The sequence below is a fragment of the Hypomesus nipponensis genome, chromosome 22 (assembly GCF_054491055.1).
Source record: "Hypomesus nipponensis isolate SF chromosome 22, ASM5449105v1, whole genome shotgun sequence".
Lineage (NCBI taxonomy): Eukaryota > Metazoa > Chordata > Actinopteri > Osmeriformes > Osmeridae > Hypomesus > Hypomesus nipponensis.
Window position 1 is genome coordinate 12,783,290 of NC_140382.1, and position 27,526 is coordinate 12,810,815.

At 46.7% G+C, this 27,526-nt stretch overlaps 3 protein-coding genes across 11 annotated transcripts in view; 2 read left to right on the forward strand and 1 right to left on the reverse strand.

Annotated features, from left to right (window-relative positions):
- The window catches only part of rgs12b (regulator of G protein signaling 12b), a 30,784-nt gene extending 28,580 nt beyond the window's left edge, over nt 1-2,204 (forward strand). For 3 of the 4 annotated variants that reach the window (XM_084687848.1, XM_084687847.1, XM_084687849.1), the window contains exon 19: nt 67-2,204. In XM_084687848.1, the coding sequence (XP_084543974.1) occupies nt 67-689 (623 nt within the window). In that variant the 3' untranslated portion in view covers nt 690-2,204. The remainder of the gene's footprint in view (nt 1-66) is intronic. The other variant, XM_084687850.1, reaches the window with a different exon arrangement.
- A 2,560-nt stretch (nt 2,205-4,764) lies between these two features.
- On the forward strand, nt 4,765-19,927 carry LOC146236690 (protein Dok-7-like). Of its 5 annotated transcripts, none has more exons than XM_084687855.1 (13): nt 4,765-5,355; nt 5,452-5,497; nt 7,219-7,449; nt 8,235-8,435; nt 10,226-10,345; nt 12,495-12,596; nt 13,131-14,050; nt 15,632-15,706; nt 16,062-16,116; nt 16,220-16,378; nt 16,494-16,559; nt 16,851-16,897; nt 18,744-19,927. In XM_084687855.1, the coding sequence occupies exons 1-13, from the start codon at nt 5,302-5,304 to the stop codon at nt 18,771-18,773; spliced, it is 2,106 nt and encodes a 701-aa protein (XP_084543981.1). In that variant the 5' UTR covers nt 4,765-5,301; the 3' UTR covers nt 18,774-19,927. The 5 variants fall into 5 exon arrangements, with proteins under 5 accessions (XP_084543981.1, XP_084543977.1, XP_084543979.1 ...); XM_084687851.1 differs by having other exon boundaries at nt 5,137-5,355; nt 16,851-17,084; XM_084687852.1 differs by having other exon boundaries at nt 5,161-5,355; nt 16,851-17,057.
- Nucleotides 19,928-20,500: 573 nt separating this feature from the next.
- lrpap1 (low density lipoprotein receptor-related protein associated protein 1) lies at nt 20,501-26,991 on the reverse strand. 2 transcript variants are annotated; one of them, XM_084687857.1, is made up of 8 exons: nt 26,564-26,991; nt 24,698-24,842; nt 23,589-23,719; nt 23,265-23,385; nt 22,054-22,209; nt 21,611-21,693; nt 21,183-21,359; nt 20,501-21,007 (listed from the first exon to the last, which is right to left on the reverse strand). In XM_084687857.1, exons 2-8 carry the CDS (start codon nt 24,840-24,842, stop codon nt 20,939-20,941), a joined length of 882 nt encoding a protein of 293 aa, XP_084543983.1. In that variant the 5' UTR covers nt 26,564-26,991; the 3' UTR covers nt 20,501-20,938. The 2 variants fall into 2 exon arrangements, with proteins under 2 accessions (XP_084543983.1, XP_084543982.1); XM_084687856.1 differs by lacking the exon at nt 26,564-26,991 and adding an exon at nt 25,406-25,707.
- Nucleotides 26,992-27,526: the final 535 nt, after the last annotated feature.

Below are 27,526 nucleotides of genomic sequence, written 5' to 3' on the forward strand. Positions count from 1 at the left end.
TGCCCTTCGCCGTCTCGCGTGGGCCGCATCTGTTTTTCAGGCGCGCGTGTGTGTGTACCTCTGCAGAGTTCTTCGACCTCATATCCAAAGCACAGAGCAACAGAGCAGACGACCAGCGAGGTCTGCTGAACAAGAGCCACCTCCAGCTGCCGGACTTCCTGCGCCTGGTGCCCGCGGCCGGCCCCACCGCCCCGCCTGCCTACAGGGCACAACCCACCTGCTCCACCCCTCACTCCCGCAGTGACAACGGCTTCCCCTGGAACGGTCGGCCGGGCGACAGGGAGAAAAACGGCAGCGACCGAGGAGGAGGAGTGAGCTCCTCCCTCAATGCGAGCCACCAATCGCAGAGCTTGGACTCTTCGCTGGGCAGCGGGAAGGGAGGAGGTGGAGGAGAGCGGCCTGGCGCGGGGGGGCACCACAGACCAGCTCCCCCCTTCCCCAGCGCCCTCTCCCCCATCCAGCCCCTGAGCCGGGGGGGCCCCCAGCCCCCCGACCCTCGCTGTCAGGCCTCGGTGCAGGTGCTCCAGGAGGACGCCCTCTCCGACCTCACCCTGGTGGGCGAGGGAGACATCGACAGCCCCAGCCTCACCATGGTGCCCCCCTCGCCCCTGTCCCCCGCCTCCTCCTCCGCCCCCCACCCTCCTCACCACCGGCACGGCTGGCCCAGCTCAGGTACCTCCCCTGTGTGAACTGTAAACTTTCACCCGGCCTCCCCTTTCTACCCTCGCCCGGACCTGAACCTACACCCTCCTACCTGTGTGTGTGTGTGTGTGTGTGTGTGTGTCTCTCTCTCGGTCAGTCCCAGGTCAGTGCCTGGTCCATAGGCTACTATGCACTTGTATACATTAGTGGGGATTTAAAAGGCGCCAGTACATTTGAACTCGGTCGCAATTCTATTGGATGATTTGAAATGCCAGCCTCTAAAGCCTTGGTGTTTGATCAAGTCTGCCTGGAGGCTCAGCATCACGCAGCAGGTCAGTGAGAGGATGGGAAATAGGACTTCCACCCACGTCTGTGGACATGTATCTACTCCCACATTACTGACTTCCTGTTCAGTCCCCTAAGATATCTACAAGGGCCTAGCGTGTAAGGCTTAGAGGTTGGTGTGGGACTGAGCCTGTGTGTGTGTGTGTGTGTGTGTGTGTGTGATCCCCAGAGTGGACTAGCTGTGCCAACGTTCTCTCGACCTCTTCCTCCATGTACATCATCTAATGTTGCACTTTAGCCAACTACAACCATCAGCAGACATCCACAGTCTTTGTCTTGATTTGTGTTTTTTGTTGTGTACTTTTTCCACTAATTTCAATCCTACAAATGGGGTGGATTGTGAGTCAGTTGAAGCAATACCATGTTAGTACCCTGTTCATCCTGTAGGCAGGGCGCAATCCCAGTGTGTGCTGTGTAGCTAGCAGGGTGTTGTTCAGGACAAGGCCGAGGTCAGGCTCAGTGTGTGAAGAGAGGACCATGCCGCTGTGTTGCCTTCTGCCTGACCACACACACACACACACACACGCGCTCACTGTTAGAAGAACAGCTGAAGGCGTTAGACGTCCCGGTTCTCCACCTCTGTGTTCAGCGTTAGCGCCCAAAGCTGGCCTCGTGTTCGCTTCTCCAGAAATGGTGGGAACAAGGCGGGACACACACACACGCACACACACCCCCTCTTAAATTAGAAAAGTGTATGCGTGCGTGTGTGTGCATAACACACTTCAGGTCTGTTCTTTCCAACCTCTCCTTATCGGCCCCTTATTTAAACCTTTGACTGCAGCTAGGTTTGACTGCAGCAAGGTTTGTCTATCTACCCACTGGCATCTTGGCAACAATACACAGTTCATCATGGCTTCCAGCTGACAGCCACCAACCTGCTTTTGAAAACAAGTCAATGTCTTTATTTGGATTTGGACTTTATCTTGTAATATATTACTGAGGAAGTTAATTTATCCCATTTTTGTTTACTGTTCTTTTTATAATAGTGTATCTATATTCAAGTTTTAGAAACTAATTTTGTACATAGTTTTGTCATTTTAAAACACTGTAATCACTGCTGAACCGAGACACTATTCAGCCTCTCCCCGCTTACGTTTGTAAGTAGAAAAACAGTTCTATTCTGCTCTATTCTATTCTGTTCCACTGCAACGTAAGACCACACAGCTGTACATAGACCTAATAAATGGTATGGGGTGAAAATCACTCTCGCTACTATACATGGTTGTGTGATCTCTCTTTCTTTTCCCCCACCTGTCCTCCCTCCATGTCCTTCTTCCAGTGTGAGAGGATCTTTGTACATTGTCTGATACAGGCCCAGGAAGGAGAAGCATGAAACCAGTTCTCCTCTGTACTAGTTATTCATCTTTCTTCCGCAAGTCGTGGTTTTCCTTCGCCCTCCTCACTCCTTGTTTTTCTCTCCTCTCTCTTCTCTGGTAGCAGGCTTTTGTGCACAGTAGAATGAGACTGGGGAAATGGGACATTAGTTATGCATGGCCTCCCTTCCACTCAATGCCTAGTTAGGCAAGCTTAGTCAGGCAAGGAGCGCTGGTAACAAGCAGGTTCTGTTTCCGCCCCACACACACACACGCGCGTGCACACACACACACACACACACACGCACGCGCTCGTTCACCCAGATAATATCGTAGCTCAGAGGTTCTAATTGGCATTGTTTCCTACTGCATGTGTGTGTGTGAACATTTGGTGTCTCCTTTATAAAATGGCTTGGTTTTTTTTTGTTGGTAGTGTTGTCTAAAATGTATGCCATCATTTAGTTGACTCTGCGTCCTATCACCCAAGGGGTGTGTATGTGTCTACGTGTGTGCATGTGTATGTGGCATATGACCATACCAGCTGCTGTCTGACGGTTGAGACAGAAGAGCAGAGGAACTGGGTTCAGAGATTGGGTTCAGAGGTCAACAAACATCTCACACACGCACAAGTATGATTCATGAGTCGTTTCTCAAGTGTTTACTAGTTGTAAGAGGTTGCATAGAGGCCAGGAGAGGAGAGAGAGACAGAGAGACGGTGAATTGAGAAGGACAGGCGGCCCCTGCTGCCATCTATTGGTAAACCAGAGAAGAAGTTAAGAAAAACAAAGGAAAGATTTTTATTGAATTTTTTTCCGTTGAGATTTCTTCCCAGCTCTCTCTTTCCCTTCCCCTCCTAATCTGTGAAAGCTCTTTTTATCTCCACACTTTCCTTTTCTTCCTTTTAGTCTTTCCCAAATTAAACCTTACCTCCCATTTCTCTCTTTCTCTATTATTCCCCCAGCAGATGGCGGTGTATAGCTCATGTTGGGGGTTGCAGTCCTCCCCCCCCTTCCACACACACCCACACTGTTTTTTTCCCATGATGTCACACAATCTGTCTGTCAGATCCACTCAGTCTACTAGCCTCTACCAGCTGCCTGTGTGTGTGTGTGTGTGTGTGTGTGTGTGTGTGTGTGTGTGTGTGTGTGTGTGTGTGTGTGTGTGTGTGTGTGTGTGTGTGTGTGTGTGTGAGAGATGGAGAGAATGTGTGTATGTGTCCAATATATAGAGATAATGTGTGTGTGTGTGTGTGAGAGAGAGAGATAGAGAGAATGTGTGTATGTGTCCAATATATAGAGATAATGTGTGTTTGTGTTTTTTTGATCTGTGAAAGCTCACATATTCACATTCTGTCACATTCAGTCAAATATGACACTTTTACGGCCGTCACCAGCCGGTGCCCAAATGTGCTCACTGCATGGTTACAACACACACGCATCAACAGTGATTAGTTGTAGCATGAGAAATGTAATGACAGGGCCTCGCTCTGTATGTGGTCAATTAGACCCCCCTCTGTTAACAGTCCTCTTTCAGAAACATGTTTGCTCTTTCTTGCACGTATGATTCTCTACCATGTGTGTTTCAGTTGACACTCAACAATGACAATGAATTCAGAGTTGGTCATTGTGTGTTGAGGCCAGTGTGTGTACCGGCTTGCTGTGAGTCAGCCCGTGCATGCTTGACCTACGGCTGTGTGGACACCTGGCGTTTAAGCAGCCCCAACTCTCCGTCCTCCAGGTAAAGACAGGAAAGGGAGAGGGAAGGAGAGAGGAGGCAGTTTTAGAACCCAAAAGGTGCCTTCCTCTTCCAAACCCGGCCCCCCTCCCCCACCTCCTCCCCCGCGTTCGCGGCGAAAGTCGAAGTCCCCCTCGCGCCCCGGGCGGGGCCCCAAGAAAGCGCTGGACGTGGACCGCATTGGGGCCCTCTCGGACCCGGAAGACTCTGGAACAAGGAATCCCACACGGGGCTCCAGAGATTCCGACTTGGGACGCAACTGGGAGGGCGTGGCCTCAGAGCTCCGTTGCCGTGGCAGCAGGGTGAGGAAGGGCGTGTACCAGACATCGGAGCTCCCCTCGTTAGTGGCGTCCAAGGGCCAATCAGAGGGGCAGAGCGAGGGCCAGGTGGACAGGAGCAAGTTCAAGGCCACCTTTGTGTGAGAACCCTTGCATGCACAGTGGCTAGCAAGGCAGAAACATTTGTGAGAAAAATTTGCTTGAGGTTTAGTTGCGGCCTGTAACCTTTTCTATGAAGATAGTTTTGGACTCCATGACATGATGTTCAACTTATCAATGCTTAAATTGTCACCCACAATGATTGGCTACCAGAAAAGACGTTCACTATTTTCCAAGATCATAATAAGAATTGATTCATTAAAATAGTTATTTTGCTCCTTTCATTAATATTATTGTAGAATAAATGTATTTATGGGGAAAAAATGAAAGTAATTTATTTTCAATGATTGGATTGCATCCTGTTCTTCGTCTGTTAAACAGGCACATAATGTGATAGTTTGTCGTTCATGAAGAAATAATAAGATTAGTACAAGGATTTGTTGGCCACAGACATAAGCCAGCCCATATCCCTGTCCCAGACTGCAGTCTGCGTGCCAACTCTCTGAGTTAAGTGAAAGGTGCGCCTGTTATGGAAGTTTAATCAAATTGGCTACAAGGTAAACAATCATCCCTGACACAGCCCAACAACTGGACAAACTCTGGCACGGTCCAGGGTGGGTGGTCGGCCTCTGTGTCCCCCCTGAGTGGCGTGTTTTCTGGGGAGAGAGTCGTGTCTGTGGGCCTCCGATGGGGGTGGGCCGTTAAAAGTTATTTTGAAACAGACTCCACTGCCGGAACAGGGCAGGGCCTGGTTGACTGCGAGCAATGCTCTCTCTGTCTCTCTCTCTCTCTCTCTCTGTCTCTCTCTGTCTCTCTCTGTCTCTCTCTCTCCTTCTCATACACACACACACACAGTCTACACACACAGCTGTTCGGAACCATGACAGAAGATGACGGATACAGTTGTCGCGGAGGGACAAGTCAAGTTTAAAGATGGGAAAAAGGTGCAATGTTCCAGTCAACTTAATCTTTTATAATATCAATATGTTACCTTGTGGATCAGTCTGAATGATTCATTTTGTGATCCTTGTATTTTCCAGTGGAAGAGCCGGTGGGTCGTGCTTAGGAAGCCCTCTCCGGTCGCGGGTACGTAGCAAACCCCTTCTATTTATAATGTGACTAGCAACTAACTAACTGCTCTTGGTTGAAATCTGCAGTATTTCTGCATTAGTTTCCTATTGCTTACTAAAGTGTCATTCCAAACACTTTATTCATGAGTTCAGGAGGCTCATTTTGAGGACTTAAGCTAATGACACAACTTGTCAACGTGACATTTGGCAACGCGCCACCCAGAGCGCATAGCACAAATATCACATTGCAGTAAACACGTGGTGAGATTGTGCAACAGCCAGAGCTAAATAATATGCTGAATAATGCATTTATTGTTCATATTTTTTATATATTTTATATTTGCATCTTTTGATTTCTTATAAAATCTTGTCCCATCTGTTCCAAAATGTTGCCAAGCCCAAATTTTATAACTTGCTTAATCAAACTAAATTTAATTCATACTGCTGGTATTTGCTACTGTGCTGTGTGAGTGTGTGTGTATGTATGTGTGTGTGTGTGTAGTCTTGGCACATTCAACTTTGCAGCTGTGTTCCTGGATCCCTCTATTGTTTTAGTGACTGTTTTGACAGCTGTATGGTTTCACACTCATTCACACACATTCCATAGTTACTAAGTATGCTAGTACCAGAGCACGCTTGAAGTTTCAGGTATCATGATAGCGTCCATTAGAACTGAACAAACACATCCCATCCATCATCCTTTCCCTTTGCTGTCTGAAAGTATCTTCCTTTTTTTCTCCTCTCCTCCATACCACACCTGCCACCTGCCATCATTTCTTACTTTTCCTGTCTCATCTTCTTTCCATCCCTTTGCACTCTCTCCTTTGCCCCGTCTCTCTCTCGCTCTCTCTCTCTCTCTCACTCTCACTCTCACTCTCACTCTTTCTCAATTCAAAAATGCTTTATTGGCATGAATGAGTGAGCATTGTTGCCAAAGCCATATAAGATTGAACATATGAAATGGATCATTTACATTGTTTTTTGGTTGTTGACAATGTGTGCTTCTTGTTTTGGCTACCTGCAATGCTTTGGGGCTATCTTGTTGTTATTATCAGTGACCTATGCACTTTGTAAAGCTCTCTCTTGGTAGTCGCTTTGGATAAAAGCGTCTGCTAAATGAATACATGTACATGTAAATGTAAAATAAAGTGAAATATTTGTAATAATAACTACAATTGATTACAGCAAGAAAGAAAATAAACGTGTATAAAAAAAACTTAATAATGATGAAAATCATACAGATATTACATGTACATACATTACATGTCATGACGTGTAAATCATGACATTAAGACATAAATCAGAGATAAATCAGAAATAAATACATAAATAAGGGATGATAATAGATAATAGATTCACATAAAATTCTAGTTTATTCTAGTCTATTTTCATCTTTAGTGTAATTTCTTTCCAATAAACAATGTATTTTTCTTTTTGCTGTTTTGCTATTCCTGTAGGATAAATGTGTCTGTTTTTAATTTCTTTAGTAAAATCTGGGTTTCTGCTCTTAAGGCCAAAAGTAGAGGACCTCAGTCCTTGTATATTCCAGAATGATATGGTAAAAGCTTTGTAATTCATAAAATACTTAATATTTTGTTGTAATGATGCTATAAGATGTTTCTCTCTCTCTCTCCCTTTCCCTTCTTCTCATCCATCCCACCTCCACTGCACCACCCTATCCCGTCTCTCTGTCCCCTCTCTCTCCTGAATTCAAACCTCTCCCCCTGCCTCTCCCAGACTGCCTGTCTCTGCTGGTGTACAAGGACCGGGGGGAGAGGGCGCGGGGCCACCGGGAGCGGGTGCACCTGACCCTGGAGGGGATCTGTGGTTTGGAGCCTGGCCAGGGCTATGACGGGGCGGCCTACACCCTCACCCTGCTCTGCCCCGGACAGAGCCTGGCGCTGGGCTTCGACACCCGCGAGGGCCTGCTGGCCTGGGATGCCCGCCTCCGCTACAGCCTAGGGGAGGGTGAGGAGGGATGGACAGTGTGTGTGTGTGTGTGTGTGTGTAATAGATTTGAACTGTGTGACAGAGAGACAAGGCCCCCCTGACTGGAGATAAGGTCTGTCTGCATGCTAATTGGCTACTGATCAATAATTGAAACAAGTTTGCAGGTCACTGTCTGTCTTTTCCTGTCTTTTGTGCCGTCCGATTCTGTTGTCCTGAGGTGACCTTCTTGTGTGTGTGTGTGTGTGTGGGTGTGTGTTTGTGTGTGCATATAAGAGAGAGGGATGGGAAGAGAGAGAGAGGTGGAAAGAATGAGATAGGGAGTGAGAATGAGAGATACAAAGATAGGGCGAGAAAGAGAGAGAAAGGTGTAGACTGAGAAATAAGGAAGACATCAAGATAGAGGGACCTGCTCGTCACTTGGTTTTGAGCGGGTCTGTCTACCGAAACACAGCGATGATGAATGGAAGCCAATAGAGCATAGCCGAGTGTTTCATCATAATTACAGACCCTTGTATCTCCTAGCGCTGTGAATGGTTGTGTTCTTTCATCCATTTGATAGCGGGGTTGTTTACCGTGTGCATCGGTGGTTGTGTTTTTCTTCAAACAAAACCATTTACCGTTACAAGTTGATGAGCAGGTTGACAAGCGTAGACATTTATACACGTGTTCTTTGTGTATCGTGTCAGAAAACAGATGCTGGGTCACTTTCATATGATAATGCCCATCTTGCAGAAATTATAGTTATTTTACCCTTATCTCTCTCTCCCGCTCTCTCCCTCTCTATCCCTCTCTCTCCCTCCCAGTCCACAGGTTCACAGTAGGCGTTCAGCCTGGTACCAAACTGGAGAGTGGTCCCGCCTCCCTCCACCTGTGCAACGACCTATTGGTCTTGACCAGGGACCTCCCCCCGACCGTCATTGGCCAGTGGAAGCTGTCGGACCTGCGTCGCTATGGCGCCGTGCCCAGCGGCTTTGTCTTTGAGGGAGGAACTCGCTGTGGATATTGTGAGTAGAGAACCCCTCCTTTATTCTTCCTCCCTCCACCACTCCATGCTGGAGGCCCTGCTGACGTACCACTGCTACTGTCATAGCTTAGTATTACACTATATATTACAGTATATATACTCTACATACTGTCATGGTGTAGTGTAAATTATGTTTTTCTCTCATAGTGCAGTAGAGTTTTGTAATGTTACTCTCATGGTGTCATATAGTTATAGACCGACTCTCAAAGCATCGATTACTTTATAGTACTGGACCTCTGTTAGTCTCCTGTACTGGACAGCCCTAAACAGTCAGACCAACATGAAGAGATCACTGTTTTTTATTAGCAATGTCCTTACAGCAACTGGAGATTGCTGGGATGTGAGAAATGTTTTTCTATGCATTCACTGTACGTTTCACATCGCGTCCGTGTGTGTGAGAGTGTTGTTAATAGGTGGTGCAGGTATTCTTTGTATGTCCAGTTGATGGTGCAGGAATGTGGAGAATGAGAGGCAGTTAAATGTGTTTGGATGGTGTGGGTACTGTGTTTTGGGGTCTTCGTTTAATAGGCTTAGGTTTTGACTCACTAAGCTGAGGTTCTTATGCATTATACTTGTTTTTGTTATTTTGTACTTGTCTTTCTTAACATTTTCACCTTTTTATATACTGACATTTGTGTGGTTATAAATGAACAGAATTGAGTATAGTGAAAGTGACAGTAGCTGGTCATTCTAGTTGTGGTATGTTTGTGTGTGTGTGTGTGTTTGTGAGAGAAACACACGCACCATACAGAAATAACTGTGAGGTCCAGGGCATTGGGTTTCATTATTCTGACAAATAGCAGCTATAAATACAACACCCCCTGTGTCATCACAGCCTATCACTGCTGCTCGCTCTCTCGTAATCACCATGTTACCCAGAATCCACTGGTTCTGCAGCCAGTTTGATACAGTGATATATCAATATATAAAGTGTGTATGGTGTGGCTGTTAGGCAGTGAAAGTGTTCTAGCCTAGAATGTAGTCATAAAGACCGACCCAGATTTGGGTTGGCCACATAGAAGATACATGACTTATTGGCTCCGTGATCTGTTTTCATACACATACACAAACACACACTCAGACACACACACACACACTTAAACAACTATTAGATACTGTTCACACACACCATTAGTACGGATTACAGACACTGAAATGTGCCAATATAAGAACACACACATATTAATCCATATGAAATCAAGTAAATACCAGGGGACCATCATTTTGACCTAACAAAACCTCTGGTACCATCGACTCAAGCCCCTCTCTCAAACCCTCTCTCAAACCCTCCTCATCTCCACTGGGGGGTGGTAAGATGAGCATTCTGAGAAGGCCCTAGCATGTGCCGTTTCCGGTGGTGCCTTTCCTCGCAGACGCTAGCCGCACAGACGCTAACGTGTTAAGTGTCGAAGGGTATCACTGTGGCATGGCGCCCACGGACGAGTGTTGCTGTGGGAATGTATCAGCAGCAGTCCTCGGGTGTGTCCACACACACGGCAGCAGTGTGTGTATGGAGTCTCAGGGGACGGTGATGTCTTGTTACAGCGGCTAAATTGACACCGAGACGATACTCATTGTTAACCAGTCCGGACGCCAAACACGCCTGTGACATGAACAATTAAGGCTGTTGCAATTTGGCCTCGACGGACCAACCGGGCGAGTGATCACAATCGACAGAGCGTGTGGAGGGGCTGTCAGAGCAGGGACGTGACCGCTGATTAGTGCTACCCTCTTCACTCCTCTCTCCTCCTGCTCTCCCTCCCCTCTCAGGGGCCGGAGTGTTCTTCCTGTCCTGTGCGGAGGGGGAGCAGATCAGCTTCCTGTTTGACTGCATCGTCAGAGGGATCTCTCCCAGTCGAGCGCCGCACGGCCTCAGACCTGTCCTGCCAGGTGGGTGCACACACACACATTACATATATGAATGCACAACAACTCACACACAAACAAAATCCAGGCTTACACACACAAACAACACACGCATGTGCACCCACACATACACACACACACACACCCCTTTACACACACTTATTCCTCAGTTTTGTGTCATGTATTTTCTTCTGACCTCATTGTTTTGACTGAGAATTAGCTCAAGGGCATCTTGGTTCTATAATTAAAGTCCAGCCGATGGCTAGATAATGTGTGTGTGTGTGTGTGTGTGTGTGTGTGTGTGTGTGTGTGTGTGTGTGTGTGTGTGTGTGTGTGTGTGTGTGTGTGTGTGTGTGTGTGTGTGTGTGTGTGTGTGTGTGTGTGTGTGTGTGTGTGTGTGTGTGTGTGTGTGTGTCGGGCGCCAGGGTAGAGGTGGCATCACATGCTCAAAGCCCTGAGGGTCACTGTTTGGATTAAAAGGTCTTGTGTGTATGAGTGTAGTGTTCTGAAAGAGTTTCACATTCTGTTTAAATGTGACACGTACTCAGGGTCTAACACCTTCAAAACAGCACCACAGAAACCTGAAAAACAAAATGCCTCTGGACCTGACAGAACAATTTCCAAGAACTAATAGCCCTGTCAGGGTCGAATTCACAAAAACTCTGTTAAAGTGCTGATTTAGCATTAGGGCCTAATCAATTAAAAAAATCCTTTTCATCATCATTTAGCAGCTGAAATTGATCTGGAATTGGCCGCTCAACTCTGACAGCATTTCTGAATATAGACAGTGCAGTCTTGGTGGTCTTAAGACATTCAGCACATATGCATGTTCTCTACCGACAACGGCGAATGTCCATGGCATCTCTCTAACTTTCCAAGTGCTTCTGTGTATTTACCAGCTTTGGGATCTCTAGCTGTAGCCTGTTTTAGGCGGAGACATTCAGTGCTGCGAAGGCACTATAATTAGCACAGGCTAGCCAGCGTTAGCCGACACCCTGTGGAGCATTGCAACCCAGCCTGACATCTGAGGCACTGCGATTAGCATTAGCTGCAACGGCGCTAACTTTGTTGTAGAGATTTTGGGGGTTATGTTCTTGACACCCCCACCCAACGCCGTCTTGTAGCCTGGAGAAAACATACACTCTGACGCACACACACAGTCACACCTGTCAATGCCACATGTCCTTCATTTACCTGTATAATTTGGCAGTGGTTTTCCACCTCATTAAAGTGATCCGACACACACACACCCATCTTAGATATGCAGCTGTATTAGGAGTGTAAATTGGCAGGGTTTTACGCTAAATCTTGTGTTTGGCAGACTACTGTGTCAACGTGAAACCATATCCTGGAAAAGATTGGCAGGGTTTGGAAGCTAGACAGACTGTAATCTCAAGCATGAAGAAAACGTTGGAGGTGCATCCAGAACTTTAAAAAAGTCTAAATTAACTTGGAGAATTATTTTTGAAAAAACATTAAAATGAGAAACTTTTTATTTATCGGTCTCGCATATCTCCCACAGTATGAATAAAATGATTGTGATATAATTTAAAAAATATATATATAGGAAATGCAAAATAGTTTTGAAATTTGCCCTCAGCTACTTCTTCAGCAACTTCCAACAAGTTCTTATGTAACACTACGCTGCATTAATTATGGCAGGGTGTCTGTCTGGACTAGTTACTATAGACTAAGTTGTTTTCCTTTAAAAGAACATCAGCTGTGTTCAATGTATCTAAACTGCACTGGATGGGGCCTAAGTGTTCTCAAATTCTCACTCAGCCTCCCTCCTGTCTCTAGCTCTCTGTCTCTCTCCCCCTCCACCTGTCTCCCCCTCTCTCATGTTTTTCTTCTCTTTAAAACTGATAAAGATGTGTTCAGCCTTACTGTTTCGTAAAGGGTCTTCTCCAGTCTGATAAAGTTTTCAGACAAACTTTGTATTGGATACCGTTCAAGGTTTGTGATTAAAGAACACTCCCTCGAGGTCTGATGTTTTTCATCCCAGTATCAACGGACTATTAGTGTCTTTTTGTGTGTGTGTGCCTGCAGGCCTTTGTATTTGATAAGCTTTGAGTTTTAATTTGACTTTACCGTTGTTTTTGTTGATCCATGAGATAAAACAGGATCTATTCATTCTTTCCGTCCATTGTGTGTGTGTGTGTGTGTGATACAGATCCGAGTGCCAACCCGTCAGTCTCAGAGGAGAGGATCAGCCAGGAAGCGTCGGAGCTGGAGAGGAGACTCAGTGTGCTGTCTCACAGACACAGCAGCCCAGGTACACGTCACACAGCAGCCCAGGTACACGTCACACAGCAGCCCAGGTACACGACACACAGCAGCACAGGTACACGTCACACAGCAGCACAGGTACAGGTCATGTCAAAACAATGTACTAAGGTTGACCCAGCTCTCCCTCTCCCTCTCCCTCTCCCTCTCCCTCTCCCTCTCCCTCTCCCTCTCCCTCTCCCTCTCCCTCTCCCTCTCCCTCTCCCTCTCCCTCTCCCTCTCCCTCTCCCTCTCCCTCTCCCTCCCCCTCCCCCTCCCCCTCCCCCTCCCCCTCTCCCTCTCCCTCTCCCTCTCCCTCTGCCTCTGCCTCTCCCTCCCTCCCTCCCTCCCTCCCTCCCTCCCTCCCTCCCTCTCTCTCTCTCTCTCTCTCTCTCTCTCTCTCTCTCTCTCTCTCTCTCTCTCTCTCTCTCTCTCTCTCTCTCTCTCTCTCTCTCTCTCTCTCTCTCTCTCTCTCTCTCTCTCTGCCTCTCTGCCTCCCTCTCTCTCTCTCTCTCTCTCTCTCTCTCTCTCTCTCTCACTAAAGCCTCCACGTATAGCTATAGCACTTCTGTTGCCGGGGACGACCACAGCAGTATCTCCAGCTCCTCCTCCAGCCAATCGGACACAAGCTACGGGAACCATCTCTCTTTGTGGGCAGAGCCAGGCCAGAGATTGCATCCCTCATCCGAGTCCTTGTCAGCTACTCCTACAACAAAGGGCTCGCCCAATCCGGACGATTGTCTCTATGCAGCTGTGGTGGGAGGCTCTGTGATTCGTCCTTCCTCTAACCAGCGCCATGTACGCGGTCTCCACGACAGTGGGCGGCAGAGCTCATTGGACAGTGGAATTGGCATCACCACCAGCAGCCAATCATCATACTCTGGGAGTTTTTCTTCCTGTAGCCTGGACACAGCCAGTCAGGGAGGGGGAGAGGAGTTTGGGTCCCAGTTCAGTCTCCACCCTCCTCCAGCACCTCCTCCTCCACCTCCTGTACCTCCACCTCCTCTCTCTCCACCCCTGCCAGGACGTACCCCAGACTATAGCCTTGCTACCCCTCCACCTTGCTCTTGTCCCCGTAGGGCCGACACTAGTTCCCCAACTGCCCCCAAAAGGCAAGGAGAGGAATACCATGTCCCCAGCCTACTACGACTGCTCTATGACACACCCAGGAACCTGCTTCATAGCCTGACTCTCAAGGATCCGTTAGTCCGCGGAGGTACACCCGAAATGGGCAAGGAAAGGAGGACTGGTGGGGGTGGAGGGGGTCAGGGATTGAGTGATGACCCACCGAATCCCCCCCTCCATAGGGCTGGGGGGCGATGCATGTCCCCTATAGAGTGGCCTCTGTCTCGGGACAGGGAGAGAAGAGCGCCCCATGTGGACAGTTCTGAGCACTGCAGCTCAATACCAGCCAACCTCAGATTTCCACCCCTACCAGGCTGTCCAGTGTGTGGGGGGACACAGGTAAATCATTTCTATTCTGTACCCATTTTATGGATATTTTATCGTCTTGGCTAGCTAGCTGCATAATCTTTATTTCCAGATGTGAGATGGGGCCATTGGCAACAAACTGAGCTTTCAGCTGTGTAGGCACCAGAAAGCAATTTTTGTATTATTCCCTAGCTGAAAGGTTTTGCCGATGTATTTATGCATTGTTAGAAACTAAAATATTTACATATAAACTGTATATATTTATATTTATATGTTTATGTTTTATTCGTTTTTTAACAAAGGCACAAAGTTGTCAGCACTCTATTGAAGTGATGTGAGAGAGCTCACAGATGGCTATGCATACCAACTACCCCCAAACTCATCCAACCAAAGAGCTGTGGCACTGTTTAGATTCAGATGAATTAAATCACAACTGTTAACAACTAATTATGCAGGCATTTCCTTTAGTTTTAAAAGTAGATAGACATGATGGGGGGAGGGAGAAGGAGGGAGATTGAAGGATTACAGACTGAGCAACAGAGCAACAAAAAAAAAGCATTTCCAAGCTCCTTTCAACAGCTGTCGGAAAGGAATACACGTCTCTCCCTTTGATAGCGGCCTTTAACTCATTTATTGTTAATGTCTCCAATAGATTTTGTTTCTCCTTTGTATTTGAAATGGTTTGTTGCTTTTTTATTTTCTCCTCGTAGTGCAAATTATCATCCGCAGCCGAAACAAAACAACTTGTCTTGTGGATGCTAAACATGTCTGACAGATAGTGGGAGAGGGATCCGGTGAGGCTAATTAGCTGTGATGAAACAGGGTGAAACACAGAAAACCGGTGCTATTCTTTGAGGTTGCAAAATATTTTTTCATTTTTCCAAGCCCAGGTATATTAAGGATATTAGGCAACAACATTGTTCTAGACTAGGCTGTGGTCACAGGCTAAATCTAGAACACAATGTGTTCTAAAGAACTGGAACCACAAGGCCCTTGTGTTCAACAACAACAGTGTTCTAGAACTATACAGGCCTTGCAGTATGTTACATTGTCTTTCAAGAAGATTAATTGGGCACTGATGTACACTTACACAGCGTCTGGTTGGCTCAACGATGACAGTGCTGCCCCCCTCTCCCCAGACAGCCATTTATCTTCCTCTCAGACAGACCCAACAGCCAGCGCTAATGTCACTGTTGTAGCTAATTGGCCTGATTTGACCAGATCCATCACGCCTGCTTTTAAAACCTCGGTCGCCTCTCTGTCTAGCAACGGCCCACCCTCCCTGGCTTCTTGTCCCATTCCCCATTTTTACTCGTCCCTCCCTCTCCTCATGCCCTCACCCACCCCATCGCTCTCCTCTTTTGTCTGTTTGTCCTCCATCATCCACCTCTACTTCGCCAGGTCATTGTACGTCACCTCAAGTGTGGTCTCATGGTGATGTCAGCAGCTCCAGACAGAAGGCACCTTTACCCTTACTGGCAGCATAGATTTCCGTATTTTCCGTTAGCACTTCTGCTAGTTTTCTTCCTCCGTTCTCTCTCTGCATGTCTGATTACTAGTGTTGTGATGGTAGCTATGTAACCCCACCTGCCTCATACTTATGTCCCCATTCAGTGTAATCACTGTTCAGACCTAAACTACATTTACCATGAGCAATGGTACTCATCTCAGGAAAGAGGCTTTTTACAGGTAAGATGTCATGTGGTTGTTTTGCAGTAATGAGTTCAGGCCCTAACTGACCCACCATCAGGTCAATATTCCCAATATTCCCATTCCCAGTGTTCTTTCATAACATTCCTTGTTTTCCTCCTCTAAATGTTTCTGTTGTTCATATTGCACCTGTTTGCCAATCCCGAGGCCTTGCTCAAATACTTACATCCAAATACATTCTGTCCGTCATTTCCTCCTGGTTTTCTCTCTGCCTTGATCTGTCCATGGATCCTGCACGCTTGCTCCTTGTTACTGTTGTTGTTGACACATGACAGATGTCACGGGACTGTCCATCTGTCATGTGTAGTCTAACCATCTTAGTCTTGTTTCACAGGGAACCAGTGCAACACTAACAAGACCGTCCCCTACCACGCATCCCGCTACACCAGGTCGGTCTGCCGGCTTGGTTCTTCATTCATCTACACAGTACGATGATGAGTTCAACCATGCGTTCAATACATATTGAAAACTGATGTTTACTTGTCAAAACAGAAACGGAGTGTTACGTCATAGACCAACCATCCAAACAGAGGGAGGAGGAGCAGAGGAGGGAGCGGGGGGAGGGGGTACCCTGGTCCTCTTCTCTAGAGCCCCTGAAGGCCCCTCCCCCTGGCAAACTTGTGCTCCACAGATACAACGCTCCAGTCTCAGGTAAGACCCATCATGAATGCATTTGCAGTTCCACGTCAGCTTTGGGGAGTGCTACTATACTTCAACGCCACCATGGCTGAATCACTGAGAGTAGCTCTACTCCTACACTCTGTAGATCCTAACTCTGCTCATGAGCTGACTGAAGCCCTGAGAAGAGGAGAGCTCCGACTAGAAGAGTACAGTAAGTGTCACAAATATGTCTTCAATAGTGGTAATGCAATCCATCCAAGAGAACATGATGCTATATTAATTAATAATTGGCAGGGTAGGTCATGTTTTTGAGATTCCCTTTTTGTCATATTTGCTTAAATAAACTTAACATTCTGATACCAAAATGTTTATTTTTGCGGAACTCATCTACACTGCCTTTAACCCTTCCAGCTTACACATCCAGTCTTTTCCTATCACAATCATGTTATTATGGCTTGTCACTTATTGACTGTTTTGTTTGACTTTTCTCTCTCTTCTTCAGGGAGTTTTTTTACCCCCCCCCCAGAGGGCCCCTCCCCGTCCCTGAAGGTGAGGGCCCGCAGTGACAGCACAAACTATGTCAACATCCCCGTCAGCCCGGTGGCTAAAGCTAACGCTAGCAGAGAGACGCTATACATGGAGCTGGATCTGCAGGGGCCCGCTGTGGCAAGCACCACCCCCCTCTCCTCTACGCCCACTACAGCGAGAGGTAACGCTTTGCAGCTGCGCAGACCCAGTAAGAACAACTAGCCCTGGGCGGCCATTTTGGATCAATGTTTTTACCCCTCTTCTCTGCTGCATCTGTCTGCACTGGTCAGAATATCTGAGCCAAAATGGCAGTATATGCAGCTTTATTTGAAGATGTGGATTGGCTTATTGGTTTGGCTGGCTACTTTGCCCTCGCAGTTATCAATGACTTTCTTTCTAAACAGATTGAATTAGTGTAAAACAGCATGCCATTGTTCAGGTTATATATCTCGTATGGTGGTATCATTATTTCACCTTATTTCAATTAAATGAATTAAGAACTTTTCAGGCAGACACATACCTAGTGTAGGCACAAAAGGGAATATTCCTTTAGTCTTGTTTGACAGGGAACCGGCACTTCTGAAGGTTAGACTAAACAGTCATGTGACACGGTTTTCGCTGACACGTGACAGATAAGAGTGAGCAGACATGCAGGACTCTATGGACAGATCAGGAAGATTTCTGCTTGGCTGACTTTGATTGCCTTGTTGGTTTGGCTGGTGGCTTTGCTCTTGCAGTTGTCTATAACGTTATCTTTTAAAATAGATTTTATTCATGTAAAATACCATACCATTGTTGTACATGTACTACCCCCTAATTCAAAATAAATTGGCTTTTAAATAATATAATTTAAATTGAAAGGGTCTGCGGACAGAGTTGTCACATAAGCAGTTTCAACAAGTCTCCATGGAAACACAGTGTGATCTGCAATAAATCACTTATTAATCCAGAGTGCTGAATGGGGAATATACTCATGTTCATATCTCTGCTTTTGATGGCAACACTGATATACCATTTCATATATTCCCTGTGGAATACAAAAAATGAACATCCAAACCAGTCATATATCTTATGTGCTGTTTGCTTGGCAGCTCAGATTCCCAGTGCACAAATTATCAGTTTATGGCAGCAATAAATAATATATTACGGTTTCATTCCCCCAAGGAAAGGATCTGGACCATATCCCATATGTACTGCCAGAACATGTGCATTGTGGTGTTTGTGTGAAATACAAATTTAATGTAACAAACATGTGAGGCTTTCAAGTTTCAGGGCTTACATTTAGGAGTATTTAGAGTTTGTTAGAAATAATATAAATACCATTTAATTACAAAACTCATAACAAAAGCATAGTTAACTCAAAATTATTCCATAGAGCTCTGTTCTAATAATAAAAAGTTATGATACTGAATGCTATTGACCCCAATGCCATATTGTCCATACATATTCACTTATATGATAAATTATGAGCCAGTCTGGTTTGTGATTGTAGGTAATTGGTTTAACAGTGAAATGGCATAAGTGTTCGTGCTATGGTCCCTCTATTTAACTGCTTGCTTCACCCTAATCCTAATGACGGCTCCAGCCTGCTGTTACTGTACTGCCAGACACAGTCTCACAGGTTAGGGTCCACACTGCAAATTGTGAAGGTGTATTTCCTTCAGACTATAACTGTGTCCAATTCCAATGGCTTCCGTGTGACCCCTTATTTCATGACTTTATAAGTGTGTATTCACAGTTTCACATCATTACTATAAGTATGATAGCATGGGATTGCTGTGATGGAAGATAACTGGGCCAGCAGGTGATACGTGTGTGTGCCCAGCACAGCTGTTATCTGATGGGTGTTATTTGTTCTTCCGTCCAGGAGGGGGCTCCACCAGGTACGCCCACATAGACATCGAAGCCACGGAGACAGCCCAGAGGGTAGGGGCGGAGCACGCGCAGGGGAGGGAGGACCGATTGGCCGAGCTGGAGCAGAGGAACTGGGGCTGTCAGACATAACCCCAAACAACGCAATCAGGGAAAGAAGACAATTGAATTTTTACTACAAATCATGTGTATTTATGCTGCAAAGGACACCGAATTTCAAAATTGTGTTTTTTTTTTTTACATGTACTTAGTCAATGCTCATGCCTTGTGGCTGTATAAACTGGGGAATGTTCAGTAAAGCAGGTGTATTTAAAGTGTATTGTTGTGCAACCTGTGACAAAACCTGAGTTTCTTGGAAATAACTTGTAAATAGTGACTGCTTTTAACCTTGATGGGACTTGTATGATACATCTGCAAAAGCAAAAATACATTATACAAAAATTTTAAATAAATGTTTGTGTTAATGGTTGTATGTGTTGGAAAGACTTCAAGTCTAACTCATGTCTGGAAGTGAGTGAACTTGGTCATATCTACTATCACATTGACATGTACCAACATAGCCATGACACATGGTCTAGTGACCATGTTGAACATGTTGGTCTCAGACCATAGATGGCAAAAGTACACACATCCTTCAGGTAGAAGTACACTCGTGTTTAAAAAGACTCGCAAAAAGTACCGACTACACTTTTTCCACTGAAGATAAAGTAAGATATTCATTTTTAAAAAGACTGACAGAACTATCCCATTGATACCACAGCTGGTATGGTAAGCATACCTTACCTACCATTAATGAGCTGGGGGGAGGGGGTGGAGTAATTATCGATCTACAGCAAACAAAAGGACCACATAGGTCACGTTGTTGCGATTAACCTGATTCATCTGGACAGGTGGCTGGAGCACCCAAACGTCTGGCTAATTGACAATCAATTGAAAATTATCTATAATCTCACACAACAATGTACTTTCTCTACTGGCATGACAACAATCCCATTGAGATTTAGAAGTCAATTTCCATGTTGGTGCAATGCCGTCCAGTGTCAATGTAATAGACTGTTTTGACAGGTTCAATATTGTGCACAGAAGGGGAGGGGGTGGACATTAACTCTTGAAAATGCTACACACAATGAAATTCTATCGTACACATGTTGAAAGTAAACCTTGTTTTATGAGACCAATGTTGCTAGGTCTTGCTCCAGTTCCTTAAACATTGGGACACTATGTTCCTTTCTGAATCTTGTTCCATCCAGTTGATTGAGAAGTCTATTTACATTTTAGAACAACACCCTCAGGTGTCAATTTAAGGCTGCTGCCCTCTCTGCTAAAATCAATGTACTTCAATTGAACACGCTTAGGTGGAGATTTTGTAGTTATTTTTTTATTAGATTGTTGGTAGGTTTTATAAAAAATCAAGATAAAATGTTCTTTGAAAAGAAAGTTTAAAGGTTCATACCTAAGTTAAGGTACTAACCTTCATACATTGACAATGATTTTTTTTTATGACAAAGCGGAATGTTTCCTGTGCGTGTCATCAATAGATAGCAGAAAAACACACTTTTTTGATATTGACAGACATTTCATGATAGACACATTTTCATGAAGAACGTTTCCAGTAACTCGTGTTCAATAGTACCTGACTACAGTACCTCTCTCTTACCTTACAGTACCTTTTGAAAAAAGCAGGACCGGGATCAGATATGGTAGTCAACAAATTAATCTACAAGTTATGAACAAATGGTCAGTAGAAGTGTCTAACCGTACATAAATACAGTTTAATCAACACCATGAATCATGACAGGTCATCATCATTGATATTAGAAAATCTTCATCAAAAATGCTCATCAAAATACTGATTCCCTACACATTGGTCTACGAAAGCGAGACAGTGAGTGAATGCTTGTATGCAAGAATGATTTTGAGTGTCAATACAAGTGTTCATCTGTATTTGTATGTGTGTTTGAGTGCGGGTGTGTGTGACAGCTATGTTGGAGGATGAAGATAAAAGGGAGAGGATGAGGGTGAAGATAAAAGGGAGGATGAGGATGAAAGGGAGGATGAGGGTGAGGATGAAAGGGAGGATGAGGGTGAGGATGAAAGGGAGGATGAGGATGAAAGGGAGGATGAGGGTGAGGATGAAAGGGAGGATGAGGATGAAAGGGAGGATGAGGGTGAGGATGAGGGTGGCTAGGCTCAGAGCTCATTACGGTTCAGCCCCTGGCGGGAGATCTTGCTGGTTAAGTCCTGCATGTGTTTCTTCATCTGAAACCAAACCCAGACAGAATAGTTAGCATGTGTTCTCCCTTTCTATCCCCTACCATCTCTGTTGTCTCTCTAGACTGAATATGTCACTCCCCTATGTCCCTCCCTTACACCCCCCCCCCCCCCATCTCCCTCACCCCTCTGGACCGTTGTGTGTCCCTCCCTCCCTCTCTACCTTGTAGCCCATCTCGCGGGTCTTCTCGGCCAGGCTGTCGTACTTCTCCTGGTTCCTCTGGATGTGCTCGCGGTCCCCCAGGGCCTCCACGTGCCGCAGCTTCTGGTGGGAGAGCTCCAGCTGCTCCTGGTAGTGGCTGTGCTTCTCCACCTTGGTCTCAAAGTGCCGCAGCTCCTCCTGCAAGACAGGAGGGGGGGGGGGGTGAAGAAGGGGAGGACAGGGGGGGAGAAAAACGGAGGGTGGATGGAGGGATGAGGATGGTGGAGGTGAGGAGGAAGGAGTGGAGAGAATTGAGGGAGGGTAAAATCCGAAGATAGTTAGTGTGTGTAGTGCCACACACTAGTTGAACCTAGGATCCTTTTGTGAAGACCAGTGGATCATGATTGAGAAGGGGGGTGGTGTAGGGGCAGTAGGAGGGTGGGGTTCACCTTGAGAGAGTCCAGCTCGTCGTCTGTCAGGTTGGCAGTCCGGGCCATCTCCCACAACTCAATCACACGGGGCTCCCGGAACTCTGCAGACAGAGAGAGAGGGGAGGGAGGAGGGAGGGAGGGAGGGGTGGGGGGGGCAGAGAGAGAGGGGGAGGGGGAGGAGTGACAGAGGAAAAAAGAGGGTGAAAATAAATTGGGAGAGAGATAGAGAAAGAGAAAGAGGGAGAGAGAGAGGAGTACAGGCCAACAGAGTGGAAAGGAAGACACTTGGCATGAATCAGCATGTAGGGGGATTACCCTCTGTAACTCCACAGCAACCCCTTCTGTGTGTGTGAGGCTGTCTGTGTGTGCACAAGGAAGAAAACCAAAGTGCTACAAGGTTGTACAGGGAGTTAAGTACATGAGGGGGGGGGGGGGGGGGGGAGGGGGAGTGGTTGACTCACCGCTGTCCTCGCTGAAGCCTTCATGGCTGAGCTTTCGGAGGCGTTCGAAACCCTGGTTCAGGTTCCTCATCTTGTCCTTCAGGTCCGTGTGCTTCTGGTGGAGCACGTTCTCCTTCACGTCGCCCTCCAGAGGAGATATGGCGTTCTTGTGGATCTCTACATGTGCAGGTGGAAGGGAGACAGAGGAGAGAAAGGCGTTGAGAAAGGCAGTGGAGAGCGGGTGGAGGGGGGGGGGGGGTAGGTGCAGGAGGAGAGGGAGACCAGAGAGGAGAGATGAGGGAAAGGGAGGAGAGAGTGACTCAGCAGATCCATCACTAATGGCTGCCCAACAGACAGGTTTGTGCTAATTACATAGATCCTTTACAAACGTAGCCTGCCCGTGTTGGTTTCAAATGGCAAAAACATAATTAGTCACAAATCTGGTTGTTGCATTTGCCAACAGTCAGTGCATCAAAACGCATGGTGAACTACACAAAGCACAGGGAGTGCAGCCAGAAGCAAACGGCAGACAACATCCACTCAATGACAGGTGGCATTTCAAAAGACGGACAGAGAGAGAGACGGAGAGAGACAGAGAGATGGGGTCAAATAACTATACTTTCTGCATGATGGAGGAAAGGGAGAGTGGAGGGGTGGAAGGGAGGTGGACATAGCAGAGGTGGGGGGGGGACTGAGGGGGCAGAGAGAAATTGAACTCCGAATGGCTTTGACAGCCCTGCCTTGGGGAGATCTTATTGGATGTCAGTTGGGTCTGACGGATGACATTGGACAAGCAGAAAAGTGGCTTTCGAGAGAACCTTTGAAAACATGATGGGAAATTCCTCTGTTGGACTGCAACAGCCTGTCGGTCGTGCCGAGTCAAGAGCGAGGGGGTAATATCTACGTTCTACATTTCTATCTGCTATGGGCTGTGAGCGCCGTTCACCTCAGAGAGCACTGCAGGGATCTGATGTGACGGGGGGTGATGGTTGCATAGCAACCTTTACAGGGTGGGGTGGATGCGCTACCACGCTCTGCCATTCACACATGACCCATACGACCACAATCACAAACAACCAGGGAAGGGGCTACACGTGAGTAGGGGGGGCTCATATTAGTTGAAAAGGGCAAGAGACACAATATTAGAGAGAAAGAGAGTGAGACGAAAGAGAGAGATGCAGTGAGAAACGAGAGGAAAGGAAAAATATATAAAAATAGCTTGATGCTCTCACCTTCTGTCCTGCTAACGGTATCCATGACGATGTTGTATTCGTGGATCTTGTCCTTGTGGTGCTGAAACTCTCTCTTCAGGCTCTCCATCTCATCCTCAGAGAACTTCCCAGAGGTCTTGGCCTGTCGGTGGGAAAGCCAGAGTAGGGGTAACCCTTGGGACGACGCTGGAGACCATGTGACCATACACAACATTAAACACAGACGACAGTTCTCTTGGAAATTCCCACAGATTTTCCCAGGAAGCTTCATGGAGTGATGTATTCCACCTCCCCACCCTTTCCCTCATCCGCCCCCAAGCCCCATTCCCCCCTCTGTCTCTCTACCTTGTTCCAGAGTTTGTCCAGGCGAGGGTCGTCGAACATGTCCCCCTCCCTGCTGTCGTGGTCCTTCAGGTTGTTGGACTCCAGCGGCCTGGTGTCCTTCTTCCCGTCCATGCCGTACTTGGCCAGAATCACTATGGAAACAAGACCGAGAGGGTCGCACCTTAAGGACCTCGAGAACACGAGCACGGGCTGTCAAGTCTCTCCTCCAGCCTCACATCCCCAGCCACCACCTACGGTCTTCTTCTGACAACCGTCTGGTGGTCCCACCGCTCAAGAGCGCCCGGACACAAGCTCTTCTCCTGTCTGGCCCCTAAATGGTGGAATCACCTCCCCACTTCCATCAGAGACACTGACTGTCTCCCCACCTTCAAGAAAATGATCAGTGACCTATGCACTTTTGTTAAGCTCTCTCTTGGAAGTCGCTTTGGATAAAAGTGTCTGCTAAATCCATAAATGTAAATGTAATCCCGATGTGAAGGACATTTGGGAACTTGAATTTGGATAGAAGATGTTTTCGGAAATCATATATCCTTTTCCCTCCCCTCAGATGTCCTTTCCCTATTCCTCGGGAGAGCTTAAGGGGTACTTTGTTCGATGTGATAAATGAGGAATGGGAAATGACCCTGCAAGGCTAACTGAAGGGACTTTTTATCACGCTAACAAGAAGCGACGGTGAGGAGCAGCTTAAGCAACGCAATATCAATCTCCCATTGCATAAGTCACGCTCCGCAGTAGCCTCCTCCCACAGGAAACTTCTCAGAGAGGAGGAGAGGACAGAGGAGAATGTTCCCTGCCCATGTCCCTTATCTTTCATATTTTGTACCCGGACTCAGCAAAAAAAAAAAAAAAAAAAAGTGCTGAATAATTTAAGATGTGCAGTAGGCGAATAACCTCAGAGGGAAACTTTCTCAATCAATTAGGAGCCTTCCAGAAAGAGGAACCTTATTTAGAACGGAAGATGAATACATAGTTTAGTTAGCCGTTTATCGTTTGAGTGATAAATGTTGCTTTGAAATCTGTGCGCTGTCTTGGTAGGAATGTTCAAGAACATAGGCAAGGGGGTTAGTCAAGACCGTGGAGAGGCACGCGGGGAAGCTACTGCCACTCACCGTTGAAGCTGCGCCGGAGCTTGGCCTCCCTCTCTCCGTTCTCATCCAGACCCTCTGCCTTGAGCTTCTTCCACTGGAGCTCATCCTTCTCCTGGATCTTCAGGTCGCTGTGCAGCTCTGCCTGACGCACCGGAGGCAACTGCATCTGTGGGGGAGTCAGGGAGTCAGGTGGCTGAGCGGTTAGGGAATCGGGCTAGTAATCAGGAGGTCGCTGGTTCGATTCCCGGCCGTGCCAAATGACGTTGTGTCCTTGGGCAAGGCACTTCACCCTACTTGCATCGGGGGGAATGTCCCTGTACTTACTGTGAGTCGCTCTGGATAAGAGCGTCTGCTAAATGATTAAATGTAAATGTGGGTTCGAGGGAAGGGGAAACATGCTTTAGTAAATTACTACTAAAACTGATATGAATCATTGAAGTTCTTGTGATAATACAGAAGCTAACAGTGCCAAAAGGGATAACTTTTTAATAGGTTTGTCTGCTGTCAGACTTTGGTTTTAGTAACTAACTAACTGGAGAACAGCCAGGATATGCTTCACTAGGCCCATACAGCTGGTATCCACACACAGGTGTAGATAATCAACCATGTTGTAACTATGGATATGAAAAAACAGGAGGTTGTGTCTACCTAGGGTGGGTTGAGAGAGATAAATACAAACGGTATACGTAGCCTGCCTGAACAAATACTTAACTGTCTGGATTGTCTTACCCTGATAGCTTTCTCCCACACTTGGTTCAATTTAGCTATCCTAAATTCCACAGTCTTGCCATCCCCCCCAGACGGCTTATGGTCGTTCATCTCGCGCGAGTATTTTCCTGCCATAACCCCTACACCGAGACACAATGAGACGACCAAATAGCGTAGCTTCATTTTGCACAAAATTAACAGAAGGTTGAGGGTATGAATTAAGAGTCCTTAAAGTACTATTGTGCTGACAGAAACACAGGTCTGCTCGCTTGTTGTGTTCAGTCCGGGTACCAGAAGTCATGTGTTTAAATGGGGCGGTTACTTCCTGGTGACATTGCATTCTGGGATATGATGTTTTACACGGGACTTTCGTTGTTCATTTAGTACATTCGAGAGCGTATCCAAACTACATTTTGTGGGATACAATTTTGTTTTAATCGTTTCCTAGTAACGGAGGCTGCGACACCATCTGAGCAAATAGGATTCCTCCACGCGTTGGAATGAAAGGGGTTTCAGTGTTGAGTAATTTCTAACCACTAACTGGCACTTCGTAAACTCTTTACACACAAAACAGCGTATGTCAGCAGTAATCAGTGACTAACACTGAGTTAACTATTCAAGGTTGGATCAAATTAAGTTAGTTCACAGGTTATGTGTAACTGTTGTTTTTTTCGCACACACACATTTACCATGTAGGACAACTAATGTAGCCTAACTAATTACATTTACATTTAGTCATTTAGCAGACACTCATATCCAGAGCGACTTACAGTAAGTACAGGGACATACCCCCGAGGCAAGTAGGGTGAAGTGCCTTGCCCAAGGACACAACGTCATTTGGCACTAGGGTTGCCAACCGTCCCGATTTGTTCGCTCGCGCTCGCCTTTGGCACAGCGGGGAATCGATCCGGCAACTGTCTGATTACTAGCCCGACTCCCTCACCGCCATCTGACTGCCAATATATGTAAATAATGTGGCAACAAGTGATTTAGCACCAGCAGGGCCCTCAAATCTCACGCATCCGCCGTAAGACACGCATTTAAACCAGTTTACAAGCTCTCACGCAGCACCTTGTATTTTTCACGCTTAAGTACTATGGACGAGGGGCAGGCATACGACGGTAAGATTTCTGCCGAGTTGATAATTGTAGCGAGTTATACAGAGTTAATGCCACTTACTAGCCAATCAGAAACACCAGCCCCCCCTCTTTCCGCGATCTCCCGGATACTGACAAACGTTGACAGATAGACCTAAATTAAAAATTCCAAACAAAACATTAACACACATCACAATGGTCTTGTTACCAAGAGGAAAATAAACTCGGTTCTGTCTGCCTGTGTGTTATGGCAACTAAGTATAAACTCACTAGAACCGTATCTTTAAAAAATGCACATCCACAAACATGAAGCCTATTATTTTGTATTCATAAGCAACACATGTAATTGCAACAGATCACAGTACTCAATGGGGAAGCATTTAAACAGGCAACAGGGGAAGCTCAACAGCTCCGGTGTCAGTGCCCAAACCTCTGGCAGCACCTTGCCTCACTTCAGCCTGCCCCCTCACGGGAACACCGGTTCTTTCTATTGGCAGGCAGGATCGTCATTGGATGTGGGGGGGCGGAGCCTACGGAGGACAGCGCAGAGAGAGAGACGACTGACGGTGGTCGGCACCAGAGAGCCCTCGTCCTTACCGGGGAGGAACGACAGCAGCAGGCCCCTAAGATCCAAGAGGAACAACCAACCACCGAACACCAACTCCACGATGAACTTTTCTTACCCGTGGACCAGCGAAGGGAACGCACCGCATCCGTGGGGCACCCTGCCCATGTCTGAGGAGGAGTTTCTGGAGGACATGCTGTCTGACTGCCCCCGTTTTCCCAGCAGGGCCCAGCAGCAGCCCCTGGAACACTGGGCAAGGGCCGCGGTCCAACTACCGGCCTACGGGGGGCCTTGGAAGCCTTCGCTGGCCCCTGCCTCACCCTCAGCATCACCCACAGCATCCTCATCTACCTCTGAATATTTTGATTTTTACAATTGACCTTCAAACGATGACCTTACAGGACGTTTTTTTTTGGGGGGGGGGGTGTACTTTCTTAAAATATGCATAACTCTATTGTGTCCGTGTTCCTTTCAATGCTA